At 39.5% G+C, this 17,893-nt stretch overlaps 1 protein-coding gene across 1 annotated transcript in view; it reads right to left on the bottom strand.

Moving 5' to 3' along the window:
- Positions 1-17,893, bottom strand: part of MAP3K5 (mitogen-activated protein kinase kinase kinase 5) — a 203,734-nt gene that overhangs the window by 55,686 nt on the left and 130,155 nt on the right. Inside the window, exons 12-14 of the mRNA XM_046005093.1 lie at positions 17,840-17,889; positions 15,312-15,407; positions 12,568-12,649 (exon numbers count right to left, since the gene is read on the bottom strand). Coding sequence (XP_045861049.1) covers positions 12,568-12,649; positions 15,312-15,407; positions 17,840-17,889 — 228 coding nt within the window. The remainder of the gene's footprint in view (positions 1-12,567; positions 12,650-15,311; positions 15,408-17,839; positions 17,890-17,893) is intronic.

The following is a 17,893-nucleotide window of genomic DNA, read 5'->3' as shown; positions in this document are numbered from 1 at the left end:
TTATCAGGGTAATGCTTACCTCATAGAATGAATTGGAAGCTTTCCTTCCCCTCCCCAACCCCCCCTTTTTTGGACAATAATTTGAGAAGAATAGGTCATACCTTCTCTCTAATGCCTGGCAGAATTCACCTGTGAAATGATTTGGTGGTGGGCTTTTAAAATTTTTTGAGACTTTTTGATTACTGACTCAATTTCATTGCTAGTAATTGGTCTGTTTAAATTTTCTATTTCTTCCTGATTCAGTTTTAAAAGGTTTTCTGAATCTAGGAATTTACTCATTTTTTCCGAAGTCGTCCAGTTTATTGGCATATAGTTGTTCATAATATTCTCTTATAATCTTTCGTATTTCTGTGGTATCAGTTATTTCTCCTCCTTCATTTCTGATTTATTCTACTCCTCTTTGTTCTTTTCCCCCCTTTTCTCTTTCTTCCTTTCTTTCTTTAATGAGTCTTCCTAAAAATTTATCAATTTTGTTGATCTTTTCAAAGAACCAGCTCCTGGTTTCACCGATTTATCCTATCTTTTTTTTCAGTCTCCATTTCATTTATTTCTGCTCTAATCTTTATTATTTCCTCTTTCTACTGGTGTTGGGCTTGATTTCTTTTTTGTAGTTCTTTTAAGTATAAGGGTAGGTTGTTTATTTGAGATATTCTTGCTACTTGAGGTAGGCTTGGATTGCTACAATCTTCCCTCCCAGAACAGGTTTTGTTGCATCCCAAAGATTTTGGACTGTTGTATTTTCATTTGTCTCCATGCATTTTTAAGTTGTCTCTTCGATTTTTTTTTATTTTTTTATTAACATGTCACGTATTATTAGCCCCAGGGGTACAGGTCTGTGAATCGCCACGTTTACACACTTCACAGCACTCACCATAGCACACACCCTCCCCAATGTCCATAACTCAGCCACCCTATCCTTCCCTCACCTCTCCCCAGCAGTCTCTTCAATTTCTCGATTGAGCCCTTATTGTTTGATGGCATTTTATTTAGCCTCCATGTACTTGTGTTCTTTCCAGAATTTTTCACGTGATTGATTTCTAGCTTCACACCATTGTAGTCAGAAAATATGCATGATATGATTTCAATCTTTTTGAATTGATTGAGACTTGTTTTGTGGCTTAATGTGATCTATTCTGGAGATTGAACTATATGCACTTCAAAAAATAAGTATTCCACATTTTTGGGATGGGATGTTCTAAATATATGTTAGGTCCATTTGGTCCAATGTCTCATGCAAAGCCACTGTGTCCTTGTTGATTTTCTGTTTTGATGATCTATCCACTGAAGTAAGTGGGGGATTAAAGTTCCCTGTTATTATTGTATCAATTTCTTCCTTTATGTCTGTTATTAGCTTCTTTATGTATTTAGGTGTTCCAGTGTTGGGTTCATAAATATATGCAATTTTACAACCTCTTGTTGGACTGCTGCCTTTATCATTATGTAGTATCCTTTTTTGTCTCCTTAGTCTTTATTTTAGTCTCTTTTGTTCAATATAAATATTGCTATCCCAGGTTTCTCTTTGGTTCAATTTGCATAGTAAATGTGTTTTTCTATCCCCTCATTTTCAATCTGCAGGTGTCTTTAGGTCTGAAGTGAATCTCTGGTAAGCAGCACGTAGATGGGTCTTGCTTTTTTATACAGTCACCCTATGTCTTTTGCTTGGAGCATTTAGTCCCTTTACATTCGAAGTAATTTTTGAGCTATGTAATTACTGCCATTTTGTTACTTGTTTTATGGTTGTTTCTGTAATTCTCTGTCCCTTTCTTCTTTTGTTCTCTTCCCCTGTGGTTTGATAGACTCCTTTAGCGATATGCTTGGGTTCCTTTCTCTATATTGTTTGTGTATCTACAGCAGGTGTTTGATTTGTGGTTGCCATTAAGTTCATACATACCATCTTATGCACATAGCAATCTATATTATCCACGAAAACAGAAAGTGGGTTCTGGTACTGCCAATATGACAGACTTGGTATTTAGAAGACTTCCTGCTAAAAACCCCTCTGTAAAATAAAACAAACACACTTTTTCTTTTTTTCAGAGGGATTGAGAGAGACAACGAGCACTCAAGGGGCAAGGGAAGGGCACGGGGAGTGGGAGAGAGAGAATCTTAAGCAGGCTCCATGCTTAGTGTGGAGCCTGACTCAGGGCTTGATCTCAGGAGCCTGAGATCATGACCTGAGCTAAAATCAAGAGTTGGACACTTGACCAACTGAGGCACCCAGACACCCCCAAATAGACACACTTTTAAATGCTCAGCAGGGCTTACAAAAAAATAAAGGCTGCCAGGATCTAGAAATAAAGAGAAAGTGGACCACTTGAGAGTAATCATAACTGATGATCCTGCAGCCCAAGGTGTGGGGATGAAGGCTGGGCTTTCAGTCTCATTAATCTTGGGCAAGGGTTGGCAAATGCTGTCTCCTAAGAGCCAGATATTGAATGCTTTAAGATTTGTGGGCCAAACGATCTCTGTGGCAACTTCTCAACTCTGCCATGTAGCACGAGCTCAGTCAATATATAAATGGACGGGCATGGCTGCATTCCAGTAAAACTTTATTTACTAAGGGTAGTGGCAGGCTGGATTTGACCTTTGGGCTATAGTCTGTCAACCCCTTTTCTGGTACTTTTGTCTTAATGCCCATGAAGGGATATGGAACAGGGCCTTGTGCCTATACCAGATGAAGAGCTGGGCCCTTGAAATCAAGGGTTCTTGAAGGACTGTAACTTGATGAAAGGGTAGATTAGAATAAAGTCAGCCCACTTGCCCACTGCAGTGGGAAACAAAAATAGAGCTCATGTGTCTTAAACTAAGCTCTAGGTGGACAAAAACAATACTTTCTGAATACTTTCAACCACAGGCTGGTCCTCATGCTGGCTTAGTTCAAATTTACACTTATTAGGATACCATAATTGGTCTTGAGCCTGGGACATCCCTGGAGTGCTAGCAAAAACAAAGCAAAAACATTTTTAAAGGGAGACTCCCTTAAGATGGACTATGAAGGATTTGTACTCATAATACATCATTGAAATTGAGCTCACAACCCCAAATTTTAAAACATATAAGGAAATAATTCACTGCCCGTGAGTTAGCAGATTTGACAAATATCAGTCTTCCTAAACTTCATAAAGTAAATGACACAAACACTTTAAGTACACTTAACATAAAGATATAAAACAAGAAATCAAAAAGCAGGAGAAAAGGATAAGATATTCTAAAAAAGGCCAGGTAGATCTGAGACAGAATCAAACATAACTTCCAGAAACTGCGCCCTAAGTAGAAAAAATAAAAAATACATTCACACACAGACATAGTACAGGGAAATTACAAAACGAAAAGAAAACAGAAGATCAAAAAGGAAATAGACATTAAAAAGGACAAATTACCTACAAAGGTAGTAATCAGATCACTCTGCAAACTCTCCAGGGTACACATATTTGACTTGAGGGACCATAGCCAAGGAAGATGAGGAAAATGTGGTTTTGTCATTACCAGCTTCAGTTTATTTGTTTCCAACAGGTTTCCAAGCACTGACAGAAGGCAATTAGTTGTACTCCCCTGGGGAAAACTATGCCCAATAGCAAGCCCAGACTGGGTGAGCACCGGCCTCCCTATCATGGACCCTTCTCTGGCTAAGGACAGACACCATGTTCTGGAAGGGACACACCTTTCCACTGGCAACACTGTACCTAATGTACATAAAAGAATACTTCTGTTCTGGATGTCTCATGTAAGGTTGAAGACTGTCCTAGTCCAGAGCAGAACATCAGGAATGTTTTCAGGGTGAGGGAATAGGGAGCAGAAATCATTTAGCCATTTCCTCAGACTAGAAGATAACATGCGGCTCCAGCAAAGAGGCAGCAAAAAATAGTCAAAAAATTCCCCCAGAAAGAGCCTAAGACTCCACACCCAATTCCTGTGGCCCAGACTTCCACCATGCTGTGCCACACATGCTGGAAATCTACCAGCCAGGACCCAGGTCAGCAGAAGGCAGGGCAGAGACCATCACCAAAGGTGCTTATCTTTCCTAGTGTGCCCTATCAAGGGTATAGAAACCTGCACACTGAAACCTAGTATACCTTACATTATTATAATGCTTTATAATTTAAAAGAAAAAAAAAACTGTCCATAACCTATCTCATTTGATGGTCACAATAAACCTGTGTCATAGTAGGGAAAGTCTATGATTAGATTCAATTTACAAATGGTCAGAAATATCTTTTCCAGTGACTCAGTCAGAGCTGTCGTTTATACCCAGCTCATGATTCCTGATTCAGCGTTCTTACCACTACCATTGTTGTAGGGATATTCTTACTTCATTTCCAAACACCATACGATAAAGGCATTCCAGTGTGTCATGAATATTCACGGGAACATTCATTCTCTTATTCAAACAGATATCTGGGAGACAGCTGGTGCCCGTCTGAGACTCCATTCTTGCCTTTCCCTTACTCCCCATATCCAACTGATTGCCAAATGCTATCAGGTGTCTCTGCTCTTGCCTTCAGTCAGGCCTTCCATGCTTTTCTGCTGTACTAATTCTACAGACTCTTAACTGGCTTTCCCTTTTCCCCTCCTCTCCTATTCCCCAATTTTAAGATGGCAGTGAATTTTCCAAAGTCCAAACTGCCAAAGTGAGCTGTCCATGTCTGTACCACTGCCTCTGCTTTACTAAAAGGTTTCTCATTACTTTCAGAATCAAAGCCAAACTCCTCAGCATGGAATAAATGCCCTTCGGCTTCTTTGTGCTGCCTCTGTGCCCAACCTTCTCTCTCAACAATCTCCTTCAAAATCTCTCAGTGACGTTCCCGAGATCTTTGTGCCTTTCCACAGGCTGCTTTCTACCTAGGTAATTCTGCCTCGTCTTTCAAAACCAAGCTGGAAGAGGCTTTCCTGAACTGCCCACCTGACCCTCAAGAGCTGGGTTACTTTCTGGTCTGATGTGCTTCAAAGGCTTTCTGCCCTTACTCATGCTTTGGTAACCCTTCCTTCTCTTGCTCAGTCTGCATCCCCGTCTGGACTCTGAGCTTTGTGAGAGCTACGATTTATCTTTAATTGCTCTACCTCTAGTCTTGGCAGTATCTGGTTTGCAGATGCTCAGTAATTATTTACTTAACTGATTAATCAGGATATAGAAAACTTGAAGAGAACCACTTTGTTTTTTTTTTTTAATAAACTGGGTGCCAAAACAAAACACTGAAAATCAGCATCAGTTTATTCTTGGTTGAAAGGAGTTTTGCCACACAGATATTTATACAGTGTGGTGAAGAATATATAAACCTTCATGAGGCTGCCCCAGTTTTAGCTCCCCTCTGGAATGCAAAGCATCAAAAGACTTTTTCTCTTTTTAAAAGATTATTTGTTAGGTATGGCAGATAAACAAAATAGTCACAGTAAAAATCGAAAGGGCTTTTCATAAAACCAAAGTGACTGACAACCATTCCAGGGAGTAATTGCTACTTCATTTTAAAAATTTCTTCTTTCTATTCTGACCATATAGACATATAATGGAAAGGCAGGTTTGAGGAGACTAGCCTGGTCTATAAGTCAGAAAAAGTAGAACAGAGCTGGCCCAGGAAAGAAAAGGTGTGTTAAATTAGAAACATGGAAAACATTAGCGGTGGAGGAAAGAGTGTTTTAAAAAAATAAAAAGGTAAGAATACACTGCTTATATACTCTGCATTCTATTTCTATGGCAATAAGTTAGTGAATTAGATTGTTGCTAAGGGAAACAACTGCATTTCGAAGCAATGATGGGAATACTTCTAGAATCATCTCTCTATTGTTGCCTGCCCAGAACAATCTAAGTCTGGTACTGGAAAGGGAATCAGCGTAGGAAGACAATATTGACAAGGCCAAACAACAAAGTGGTGATTCACTTAGTTCCTGGGCTGTCAAGGGACCTACAGTAACACAGCCAACTTCCAAAGGCCATGCACTTCCCTCTGGGGCTTAATTACATTAGGTGAGTGGTCACTTCAAAGACCCAAAGGATAACTTCGTTAATTTTCAGTCTGTATTGCCTTCTTAATATGTAAATGTCAAAAACATTAATAACAATTATAACATTAATAAAATGCTAAAAATGCTTAGGTTCAAATAACCAGTTTGATAGATCTCTTCTCCCTCCAGACTTTACTCAAATATCACCTTCTCAGTGAGCCTTCCCCTGCTTATTTGTCTAAACTTGCATGCTCTGTTACACTGTAACTTTCTGACCCTTTTCCTACTTAATTTTTCTCCTTAACACTGATCATTATCAAACATGCTATGTATTTTACGTATTTATGTTGTTTATTGCTGGTCTTTCACTAGGATGTAAGCTCAGTGAAGGCAGGGATTTTTCTCAAATTTTTCTCTGTTGTATCCCCAGCAGCTAGGATAATGACTACCACATGATAGGTATGAATAAATATTCATTGAGTGAAGTGAATTTATACCTATCAATGTGGTATAAACACGAGTTTAAGCTGAAAACATGTGAATCAATAGTGGCTGCATTAAAAACCCTTATCTAAAACCTTTTTGGCTGGCTTAGACAAAGCCTCCTGAAAATACAGCTGCCAAAATCCCCTCTCTGGGAGGTTTAGGACCATTCGTACCTAGATGAGATATTACATAAACATAACCTTGCCAAAACGTTCTGTGCCTTCCACTTTTTCCTCATTAGTTTCTCACCGCATGCTTTTCCTTAAAGGCCTATGAAGGACTTTTCTCAGGAGGATAAGCAAAGGTAACTCAAGCTGATCAGAAGCCACTTTAAGTGCTCCCACATACCTGAATAAACCTTGCCTTTTCTCTTGTTAATCTGTCTTTTGTCAGTTAATTTGCAGGCCCCCAATCACTGGACAGTTGATAGAGGAAAAAGTTTTGGTTTTTTTTTTCCTTCCCAACAGAAGGAAAGAATGAGTGACAAATTGGTACTCATATCATACAGCACCGTAAGGGATATATTTTTTCAGTGCAGTAAATGTGGGCGTTGAGCTTCAGATATGTTCAAAATTAGAAATGGGATGTTAAAGACAAACAAACCAATGTGCTGATGATTCCAAATTGATTTCAATGAATTCTAAATCATAATTCACTGTTAATGTTTGTGAAGCAAATGATCAGAAAAGGAAATGGTAAGTTATTTCATCATTCTGCAGATGTTTATGTCAAAGGAAAAATATTCCTTTTATCTTTCTTGCCTCCACTTCACCCCTCAAGGGGTCAACTTTCTCTTTCTGCACACTAGAAAGTACACGATGCACACAGGTGCGCAGGCCCAGGAGCTATGATTACTTCAGGTTCAGGTCAGCCATGTGCCCATTTTGATGTAACAGAGAGGTACACATGAATATATGCGAAAGAGAGATAAAGAGGAAAAGGGATGGCAGGAGGGAGGGAAAGAGAGGTGGAGGTTCGGAGAGGTGGAGTATATGTATGTGTTTGGGAGAGGAGCGAGGAGGGAGACACACCATATTTTGCATTGAGGGCCAAAAGGACCTTGGTAATTTGTGTCTGGCATTTTTTCCTCCAAGGAGATAAAAATAGAAAGAAATGAAAAGAGAATGAGTCAATGATGCCTTGGTTATGATATGCAGCTGGATTATGGTGTTCATTCTTTCATTGACTTAACACTGAACAACTTCCAGGACAGTGTCACAGCACCTACTCTGTCCCTTCCAATCCACAGCCCTCTCCCCCAGTTTGAGCTTTATCACACACAACCTTCGAGCCCTTCCAAGCCTTCTGATCTAATTGAACTACTTCTGCTTGGATGCCTCATACCATGTGAGACAACGTGATTAGAAAGGAAACAGAGCCATACCCCTGTCCTGGGATGTCCTGGGATCATTACAATGCAGTGAGAAGAACTGAGGCAGAGGATGGGGCCCAAAATGCTAGGAAAGCAGAGGAAAGTGAAAGGTGGTGTTGAGAAATGACACTTGGCTTGCGACTTAAAAAATGAGGATGCAGTCACCAGGTGGGACAAAGAAGAAAAGGCATGTGGAGTTGGGCATCTGCGGATCAAGCCCAGGGGCAGAAAAGCTTAGTCCTCTGCAAAATGGAAGAGTCTGGCAATCCCAGCCCACGGGGTGGAAAGGCAAGTCTATGTTCCAGCCAGAGGGCTGAGAACACTGTATCTGAGGAAACCTTCTACAGAGAGTAGCATCAAAGGTTTTTAAAGAGGGGAGTCGCAGGATAAAATCGTGTGAGAGATCTCTCTGATGATCACAGAGATGCACATTGATGGCAGGAGAGAGATGAGGCCACAAGAGCGGTGGTAAAGACCTGAGATGGGGGAATGACAGAGAGGATTAGGTAACTGGGCTGGAGACACGTTGTGGTGTGAGGAAGATGAGAGGCAGAATACGGGTTTCTCCCAGGAGGCTGCTGGGTAGATGCCCAATGTATTAGCGAAACTATGGAAGGCTGATAACAAAATAGGGACCACAGCTGATACATATTAGAACTCTTAGAGTTAAAGGCAATCCAGTGTTCAATGATTTCAATATAACTTTACCGAACCATTAAATTATTTAAGATACAGATTCCTTGCCTTTCCATGTCAGAGGAAAGTCCTCTGAAAGTGGGACTGATCTATATTTGAAATAACCTTGCATAGTTTGTACTAAGCTTGAAAAACTATACGATTTTGAGCTAGGAAAGCATATTTAAGGTGTTCTTGGTCCACTCACACGAGGAATCCAATCATTTTAGCCCAGCCAAGACTATGAATTTTGTCCAAAATAAAACTGGCCGTTAGCAAAGTCAGAATGAGAGCCCACGGCTCCTGACCCCCACACAGCAATTTCAGTAGAGTCAGGCTTGATCAGTTGAAGAAGGCAGCAGACCATGACCTGAAGGAGGCTGAATCCCTCCCACAACTGTACTGCTTCAAAGAAACCTTTTGAGTCAAATAAAAAAGAAAAGTAGATCTTAATATGGGCTTCAGATTAGAAGTCTGTCAAACATCCAGAAGTCTAGGGATTAGCTTCAAATTTGTAGTTTATAGAACTACGTTGATAGTGAAGTTTGCCAATGTTGACAAAACCCTAAGTGAAGTCAACATTAAAGAACGTTTCACCATTCCAACATTTTAAATTTGCTGTGGGCCTGGCTTCCCAAAGGCTTCAGAATAATTGACACATGCACTGAAACAACTTTAGTTCTATCCCCAGCTGAGGTGATGATAAGAAAGCAACTATTCTGCATATAAATCTTAATCGCCATGTAAAGATGGTCTTTAAGTTTACACTATCACGAATAGGAAGTAGAAGAATTATGTTTTGTGTGTCATTCATGGGCTGATGGTTGAGTCTAATTTGTGGTAATGAAATTATCTTTTTTTTTTTTAAAGATTTTATTTATTGATTTGACAGAGAGACAGAGATCACAAGTAGGCAGAGCGGCAGGCAGAGGCGGGGAGGGGAAGCAGGCTCTCTGCTGAGCAGAGAGCCCGATGCAGGGCTCGATCCCAGCACCCTGAGATCCTGAACTGAGCTGAAGGCAAAGGCTTAAACCACTGAGCTACCCAGGCACCCCTAAAGAATTCATTTTCATCAAATATTTAGAACACCAATAAGATCGTTTTAAATTAAGAATGTTGAAGATATATAAGAAATGTAATCATGAAGTTATCAAAAGTTAGGCAAAAATGTAAGTTCAGGCTATTTAGTGACTCATCTCCCCAAGTTGCTCTGGGTACAAAGGGACACTCAGTGAGAGGGAGAGTGAAGACAGATGTCCCCATGTTCACAGCCCAGAACATCACTGCAATCTCTGTTCATGACCATTATGCCCACAGAACACTGCCACCCCACATTCCACCCAACACATGAATGCCAGCAAGGTCACTTCTTGGGGTTTAATGGAAAACGACCCACAACTTATTTAAACATACTTATTTTAAGTATGCTTGAATACATGATATATGTTATACAGTACACTGGGAATACTGTAGAAGCCATTCTGTGTCAAGATTTTAAATTTTTCTGAGAGCATACAAAGGACAGAGTGGAAGAGTGTTTTTCTAACATTAAAAGAATAGGATCCCTGTACTTCCTCGAGAGGGGTGAGTTAGGAGCACTTTGATGCATCAGCAATACTATGTAAGCTGGTTTCTATGAGGTCCGCCCAGCAACTATAAAACCCTCCAGCTCTTCCTATGGAGAATCCGGAACATTCCCTTCCTTATTTGGTTGGTGACTGTTCTCAGTGCTTGCAGACGGACTGCCTGACCAGAAAGAGCCTCACACAGCCACCCCATTTATTACTGTATCCAGATCAAAGGATCTTGGTTCTGTATCTTTGTGGAAGCTCTTTAAAAAGTGATCTACCTACTTTTTTTTTTTTTTTACACATTATAGGAAACCGAGTCTTAGAAAAATCAGCTGGCAAAATTTATCACAAATTCTGAGGCTGTTAGACCTGTGTTATGCTATGAATATGGTTAAAGTGGTTTCTGGAGTAGAGTTCAAACTGTGAATTTAATCAATTAAGAAGACCACGTTGTTTATATGGTGACCACAACCTGGCTATGCTCTATGTATTTTTGGTAAGACGGATTTAGTTCCTTAAAAAAGGGCAGAAAACACAGGATGGCTCTCACTGGTTTTAAAAAGCCAGCATTTTATGACATTGCAGCAGAACTTTATGGATTTTCCAGTCCACCCACTTCAACATTTTATATTTACTAATAAAAGTATTTCATTTCCATTGTCTTTGCTGCCTTTTACCTTGGTCATTGCTGTGTATCAAGTGACTAAATTTAAACCAAATAAACACAAAGATAATGAGGTCTAGTCAAGGACCACTGATGTAGGAACCAAGAGATCTAATTCCTAACAAAATCACTTGAGTAAGAAAATAAAAGTTGTAAAATATAAAACATATACAAGTAAATATTATCTATTCCTCCTATAGGCAACAAGCTAATGCATGGGGAAAAAAATTTTTCCCCCCAAATTAGGTCCTATCATTTTTTTATAATTTTAATGAAAGAGCCTTAGGCTGACCTAGGAACATCAAAGCTAGAGAACTGCTAGATAATTATAGAACTTAACTCTGGACAGAGTTAACACTTGGTTATTATATTTAAATTCTCCTTCAACTGCTACCCTACGACTTCAGTGTTTTTATAAAGATTCTAGTATGTGGGATGACATAATCAAAGTGACCTAATAAATAAGAATGCCAGACAGGCTGGTGCTCTAGCTTCCTCAGTTTCACTTTAACATTAGAAATGACATTTTCAGGATTGTTTGGATTCTGAATTTTTTTCTCAAGTCCAGCACTGGTCAGGGCTTAGAGAAGAAGCTGGACTACTGTCATGCCTGGAGGAGGGTCAAGCACGGGGGTCAGCCCTCTTGGGACACTCCACACGGTCCTTACAGAGATAAAAGGCTCTTTTCATCAAGGAGCCACGACAAAAAAAGCAGACACCATCTAGGAATAGGTGTCTGCAGTGTCCTGTGTCCCTGAGGCAGAAGTCAGAGGACTGGGCTTGAGAGGAACAGCATTTCAGGTGACTATTATTACCTTCTCTCTGTATTCCATTAATAATCTGTTGGTCCAGGTCCTCTGTGTAGCACACAGAGGAAGGCTATGGCCAGTCGTGCCATTCAGAATTTTCACTGAATTTTGCTTGTTTGAATTGCACATATCTCAGAGAAGCATAAAAAAATGCGAGGGCACTGTGGTCTGTGTGTGGAGGGTAAATTAGCATCCTCAGAGATAAAGCACGGTTACTATCAGGTAAGCAAAACATAAAAACTCAGTATTCCTAAGTAAGATCTCCAATGTTTGCTTTTTCGCTTTTTTTTTTTTTTTTAAGATTTATTTATTTGAGAGAGAGAGAGCGCCCGGACAAGCCTGCCTCTATGAGCAGGGGGAGGGGCAGAGGGAGAAGGAGAAAAGCAGACTCCCTGCTGAGTGGGGAGCTAGACATGGGGCTCCATCCAAGGACCCTGAGACCATGAGCAGAGCCAAAATCAAGAGTTGGGCGTTGAACCTACTGAGCCTCCCAGGCACCCTTTTCAGCTCTTTTTTAAAACAAGGAATTCCAGAAACTGCCTTCAGCATTAAGGGAAAGCTCACAGACTCTAGCTCCTCACCCCTCATCACCACTTACATGTCCTCCCCCAACGCATCCCCCAGTAAGACTTTAAATGTTCATTTTTTTTTTTTAAGTCATAGAGAAGGGATGCCTGGGTGGCTCAGTCAGTTAAGTGTCTGCCTTTGGCTCACGTCATGATCCAGGGGTGCTGGGATTGAGCTCTGTGTCGGGCTCCCTGCTCAGCGGGAAACCTACTTCTCTCTCTGTCTGTCCCCCTGCTTGTGGTCTCTCACACTCTCTCAAATACGTAAATAAAATCTTTAAAAAAATAAGACTCCCTGCCGAGCAGGGAGCCCAATGTGAGACTCTATCCTAGGACCCTGGGATCCTGACCTGAGCTGAAGGCAGATGCTCAACCAACCAAGCCAGCCAGGTGCTCAATAAATAAAATCTTAAAACAAACAAAGAAGCAAAAACAAAAACAAAAACAGAGAAACTTTGTAAAATGAACACGCAACCAGAGTCATTACCTCCAAGGAGTCACCTTCACAATCACCTTCCTCCGTGCTTCTCCCCTTCTCCTCAGTGATGGTGTTCACCATTTCAAAAAACCTACAGGGAGAGTTGGTATGTGGTCACTCAGAATGCATCTGATATTAAATACAAGCAAGTATGTTCCAACGTGACTTCAGAGCCAAAAATGGGAACGAAGAGACTTTCTAAAAAATCAGGCAATAAACTATCAGTATCAACACGAAAAATAGGATTTTTCAAAAAGAAAAAGAGAGGCTGGTAGAATTGTCCAACCTAAAGCCTCACCTCAAATAACAGTAATGTAATATAGATTTAGAACAATGAAGCTAGACAAACTCATAGAGATGTGAAGACTGTGGGACTTGGATGTCAGGCCAAGATTGTTAGTATTTGTGTGACTTGGGGCAAGCTGCTCCACCTCTCTGAGCCTCACCCCTTCATCACACAACAGGGTCTATAGCAGTATCTAACTTAAAGGTTGTTAGGAAGACGACTTGATGTAATATTTGTAAAGTGCTTAACAGAGTGCATTTATTAAAATAAGCTACTATTGTTTTGCTGATGGTCGTATTATTATTTAAAATGGGAATTAACAAAAATACCCATAATCTGGAATAGTGTCTCTAAATTCTGCGGTGATTATTTGATATAGTGTGGGCCACTACAACATCTGATGTCAGTCATTAAATATTTTGCCTTTACTATCATAAATATGGTGTTCTGTAAACACAATCTGCAAAACACCAATATGAATTAGGAACAGCTGGCTTGTATGTTTGTGAAAGAAGCCACCTCTTTTTTTGGTGACATTTTCTTCAGGAACTCTTCTTGTGAAGTTTTTTGTTTTCTTCTTCTTCTTCTTTTTTTTTTTTTTTTTCCTGTATACCATTTCAGAGCCAAGAAAAATAGTCACAACAAGAAACAGATTTGCTCCCTGTAACCCTAGCTGTTCCTCGTCTATGCAGAGGGGTTGCTAACAGTTCACAAACTTAAAGCATGGGAGGCACTATGACTAGAGGCTGATGATCTCACACAAAGGTAATGCTCTGCATTGCCAGCCCAAGGAAAGAGTAGGTTATGTGGGATAAGAAAAATCTACCTTCTATAACTCAGAACTTTTTTTCTATCTCTGTACCTCTTTTTTTTTTCTGTACCTCTTTTAAATCCATTCATCCATCCATCCATCCAGCCAGCCAGCCGTCCCCCCTGCCCAGTTGGGAATTTGGAACCTATCTATGGAGTTTGCATGTGGTGCCTACTTCCCTAGTTTTCCTTTCTCTGTATACATTTCTTGGAGGTCACTGACAAGAAAAAGAAGTTCCCAAGTCTGATCAGAGTAACAGTATGCTCTAGGGAAGGTTAAATATCCTGATGAGTTAGAGACAAAGGCAAATTTAACCAAGAAGAAGAAGAAAGGGAAAAACCTAAAAAAAAAAAAAAAAATCTGACTTTAAAGACAGACTTAAAGATCTGGGGTAAAGACTTCCATCAGCTATTCACACAAAGTTTTTCAACATGAACATCTCTAAGCAGAATATAATACAGTGGGATGGGAACACTGTAATTATTTGGAGCCTGGATTCTAGAGTCACATGTACTTGGTCCAAATCCCAGATGTTTAGTTTTTATTAAATATGATTTTAAGTTCATTGAATTGTTTAAGACTCTTTTTTAAAAACTCTTTTCAGTGAAGATGTTAATATTAGCTACCTAACAGTTTTTATTTGAAGATTAAAGCAGATATTAGATCTGGGGTATGAACTCCATAAATCCTGGCTATCACTATCATAAAAACAAATCAGTAGCGTTGAGAATTTAAGTAGAAAAGCAGACCATATGTGTGTACTAAGAATTATTTCTTATTTCCAAATCCTTTTCTATATATTTTATAATAATAAAGATAAAACTATAACCATACAGTTCTATAGCCAACTATAGAATTATGGATTTATAAATTTTTTTGATACCAAGATAAAAATAACTGTATACTGCAACTAGTATATTAGTTATTTACCATGGGCTCAGATGGTGATTATTCGAATAAGAACAATCCTCAGGAAAGTTTTAAGTCTAAGCTGGCTTTACCTGCACTTTGGTTTCTAAATTGTTACTCACTTGCCTAGGTCCCCACAGTCAGTCACTATGTCCTAAGGGAGCATGAAGTACTTAATTATTTGCTCAAGAGAAATATACCCAGGGAGGTTAACACAGCATACAGTGCAATGCATGGATTTTTGGACTGTCTTTTATGGGTATAGATCAGATCACTGGCTCTTAACTCAAGCTGTACCCCCACCAGGAAATCCAACAAAATTCGTCAGGGGTAGGGCCCAGGCACTTGTTAAAATGCACCAGCTGATTCTAATCTGAACCAGAGTTAAGAGCCCCTGTTCAAAGAATTCAAGAATGAAGATTTTGGTAATCATTTATCGCAATAAGTGAGCACTTTAAAAATGAGACATTAACAGTTGGTCATTAACTGGCAGGTCTTGGTTAATGTTTTACCTGTGGAAAAATAAATTATGAGTAAGAAAAAGCATGGTTTATTAAAAAGAGCTCTCCCCCCCATTCTCTGATTGTTAAACATACCCCATAATTATAAACTATTAGGCCAAATGAAATATTTATATAACCACACAGCCACAAATTCCTTATAGGAGCTACAAGTTCACTCATTAATTAAAAATAATGATCAGGAAAGAACAGTATTTTTTACACCTAAACAATGATGAGTACGTACTTTTTACAGTGCAGTTCTGTACAGAAATAGATTTGGAAATCGTCAGAATTATGAAGCACGTAAAGAAAACAGCATCGCTCTTCAAATTTAGAAATACTGAAAGAAACAAAGAGAATTATTCAGGGAAACAGCAATATTTCTATGAATGTGCAGTGCAAAATAAATACCTTTTATAGCCAATCCCCATTATGATATCAATGTTGTTTATAACAAAAAGATATAATAGCACTTGAAAAAGTGATGTTTCCCCCCCATACCACAATACTAAAATTACTTAAGAGTCTGAGAATTGTGCTCCTACTCATATCTGCCAGTGGGGTTGCTCTGGGGGGTTGTAAGTATACCTCCGCTATGTATCCCTCCAACCGAGCACGGGAAATTGTCCTGCCTGCTACAGTACCACACTGTAATACGGAATAAAAGGCAGAAGTATGGAGTGGCTGACTGAGCTCCGCGATTCTAGTTCTTTGGCATCTACAGAACAGCAAAATGTTTCCAAAGCCAGGAAGGCAATGCGGGGAGGCAGTCAAAGCACCTCATGCGTTGTAGAGATTTTGAGGTGTGAGGAAATGTGGAACGGCACTTGGTTCTGACTCAGCAAGCAATTTTATAGCAACTGAAATAATTTTGAGTCTACCATTCAGGCATTGCTGTTTTATGCCAAAGGTTAGCAAATATTTCCTGTAATGGGCCAGAGAGTAAATATTTCAAGTTTGGGTGTTGGAGCAGTCTTAGGCAATACACAAATGAACATGGCTGAGTTCCAATAAAACTTTATTTACAAAAACAGGCAGTGGGCCAGATTTGGCCTATGGACCCTCCTTTGTCAATCTCTATTTTATGCCTTTGCATCTGCTGTTCCTTCAATTTGAAATTTACATCATTTTTGACTTTTTAAAGAAATTCTATTCCTCATTCAAGGCCCAGCTTAGATCCTACCCTCTCCCTTCCCTACTTCTACCTTAAACAGAAAGACTTTCTCTTGCGCCTCTGTTCCTTAAACATAGATCTGTCATTGCTTGGCTCACTGTCAGCTCAATAATGACTGTACGGTCCTTCCTTGTTAAATGTTCCACTGATGGGTTGTCAGCTCTTTGAGAGTGCGAGTTCATGTCTTAGTCATTGTTGTACTAGCAGAATAGGACTCAACATGTGACATACAGCTGGTGCTCAATACATGCCCGTTGACTGAGCTGAGCAAGCAAGTTCTGAGATGATGCAAGACAAACTGCTGACTCAGGTTTTTGGGTTTTGTGTGTGTGTGTGTGTGTGTGTGTGTGGTTATCTCTTTAAAAAGGAGGAAGCCAAGAAAAGTTAGCTCCCTCTGAAGACACACACTACAGCTTAAGTTTCTCAACGTATAAACCAGCAGGAAGCCATCTGGAAGGATTCTATGTATATGCTGCAAGTCACAACAAAAGTTTATGGAGTGATGCCATATTTAATTTAAAAAATTTCATTGGAAAATAGATATGATAAGGTGGAATTTCTATTACTGTACTTTCCTAGACTGTTTAGAAATGCAGTAGTAAATAACAATTGCCTTGCTAATGACTGGTTTTAAAAATTAAATATTAAGAGAGTAAAACTTTATTTGAGAAGGCATTGGTTGGAAAGATAGCAAATGAGTCAGTCCATTATCTTGCTTGTTTCCCTGCAGATCTCTCAAGAGGTAACAGGTGGTTTTACCAGGCAAACTCCAATTATCAGTGACTCAGACGTCTCTACCAGTTCATGCTCCAACAAAACCAATTATTATTATGCCAAAAGCAACAGGGTATTGTGTAACCAGCCTCCAGAAATCTGTTTTTTCTCATTTCTCTTTATTATGTGGAGATAAATAGTAGTAAACATAAGTAATTTGGTTTGAAAGTTCCAAGAGTTGGTTTAGCCTGAGCTTCTATAAAGTAAGTATTTAAATGTTTAACCAGTGGCTCTTGGTTCTGGAAAAAATCTCATTTCTAAATCCCAGGAAATAGCATTTCCTGACCTACTGGCTTTATGATGGCAACGTCAGAATGGAACTAAACTGAAGGGAGCCACTATAATCTCAAGAACACGTCGTTAGCAGCAAGCCAAGGAAAAGTTTTTAAAAAATGAATTTCTCATAGTCTCACTAATAGGTTACGTTAACTCTAGGACACAATGTGATTGATGGTATGTGGATTTTTTGGTTCCACCTAAGAAGAGATTAGTTCCTGGCATCTCAAACGACTAGAAACCCATCCTAGCACATAAACCCACAGCTCAACCAACTATTGAGGACCCGAATAGCTCACTTTTATCGACACTTTGATTCTGTTCCACAGTCCACATTTACCCCTCATTCTCCACATCTGAAGCAGGTGACAGGCACAGAGTCAGTTCGACTAACAAAGCTTTGTTATAGATGTTTTCATAACGAAAACAGAAAAGGAGGCTGAGCATTTTCATCAAGAGAAGGGTTCTTCAAGTTCTCTGCATTTTAAAATCCTGACTAAAAGTTCTATTGTCTTCTAAGTAAAAAAAAATGTACCAAGTAAACTTACCTCACTCCCCTGATAGAAGCAGCACTAAAATTCCACTCATGTATACCTTTCTAG

This window comes from Meles meles, chromosome 5 (assembly GCF_922984935.1).
Source record: "Meles meles chromosome 5, mMelMel3.1 paternal haplotype, whole genome shotgun sequence".
Taxonomy (NCBI): domain Eukaryota; kingdom Metazoa; phylum Chordata; class Mammalia; order Carnivora; family Mustelidae; genus Meles; species Meles meles.
The sequence above is the reverse complement of the archived record's forward strand: the minus strand, read 5'-3'. Positions and strand labels throughout refer to the sequence as shown.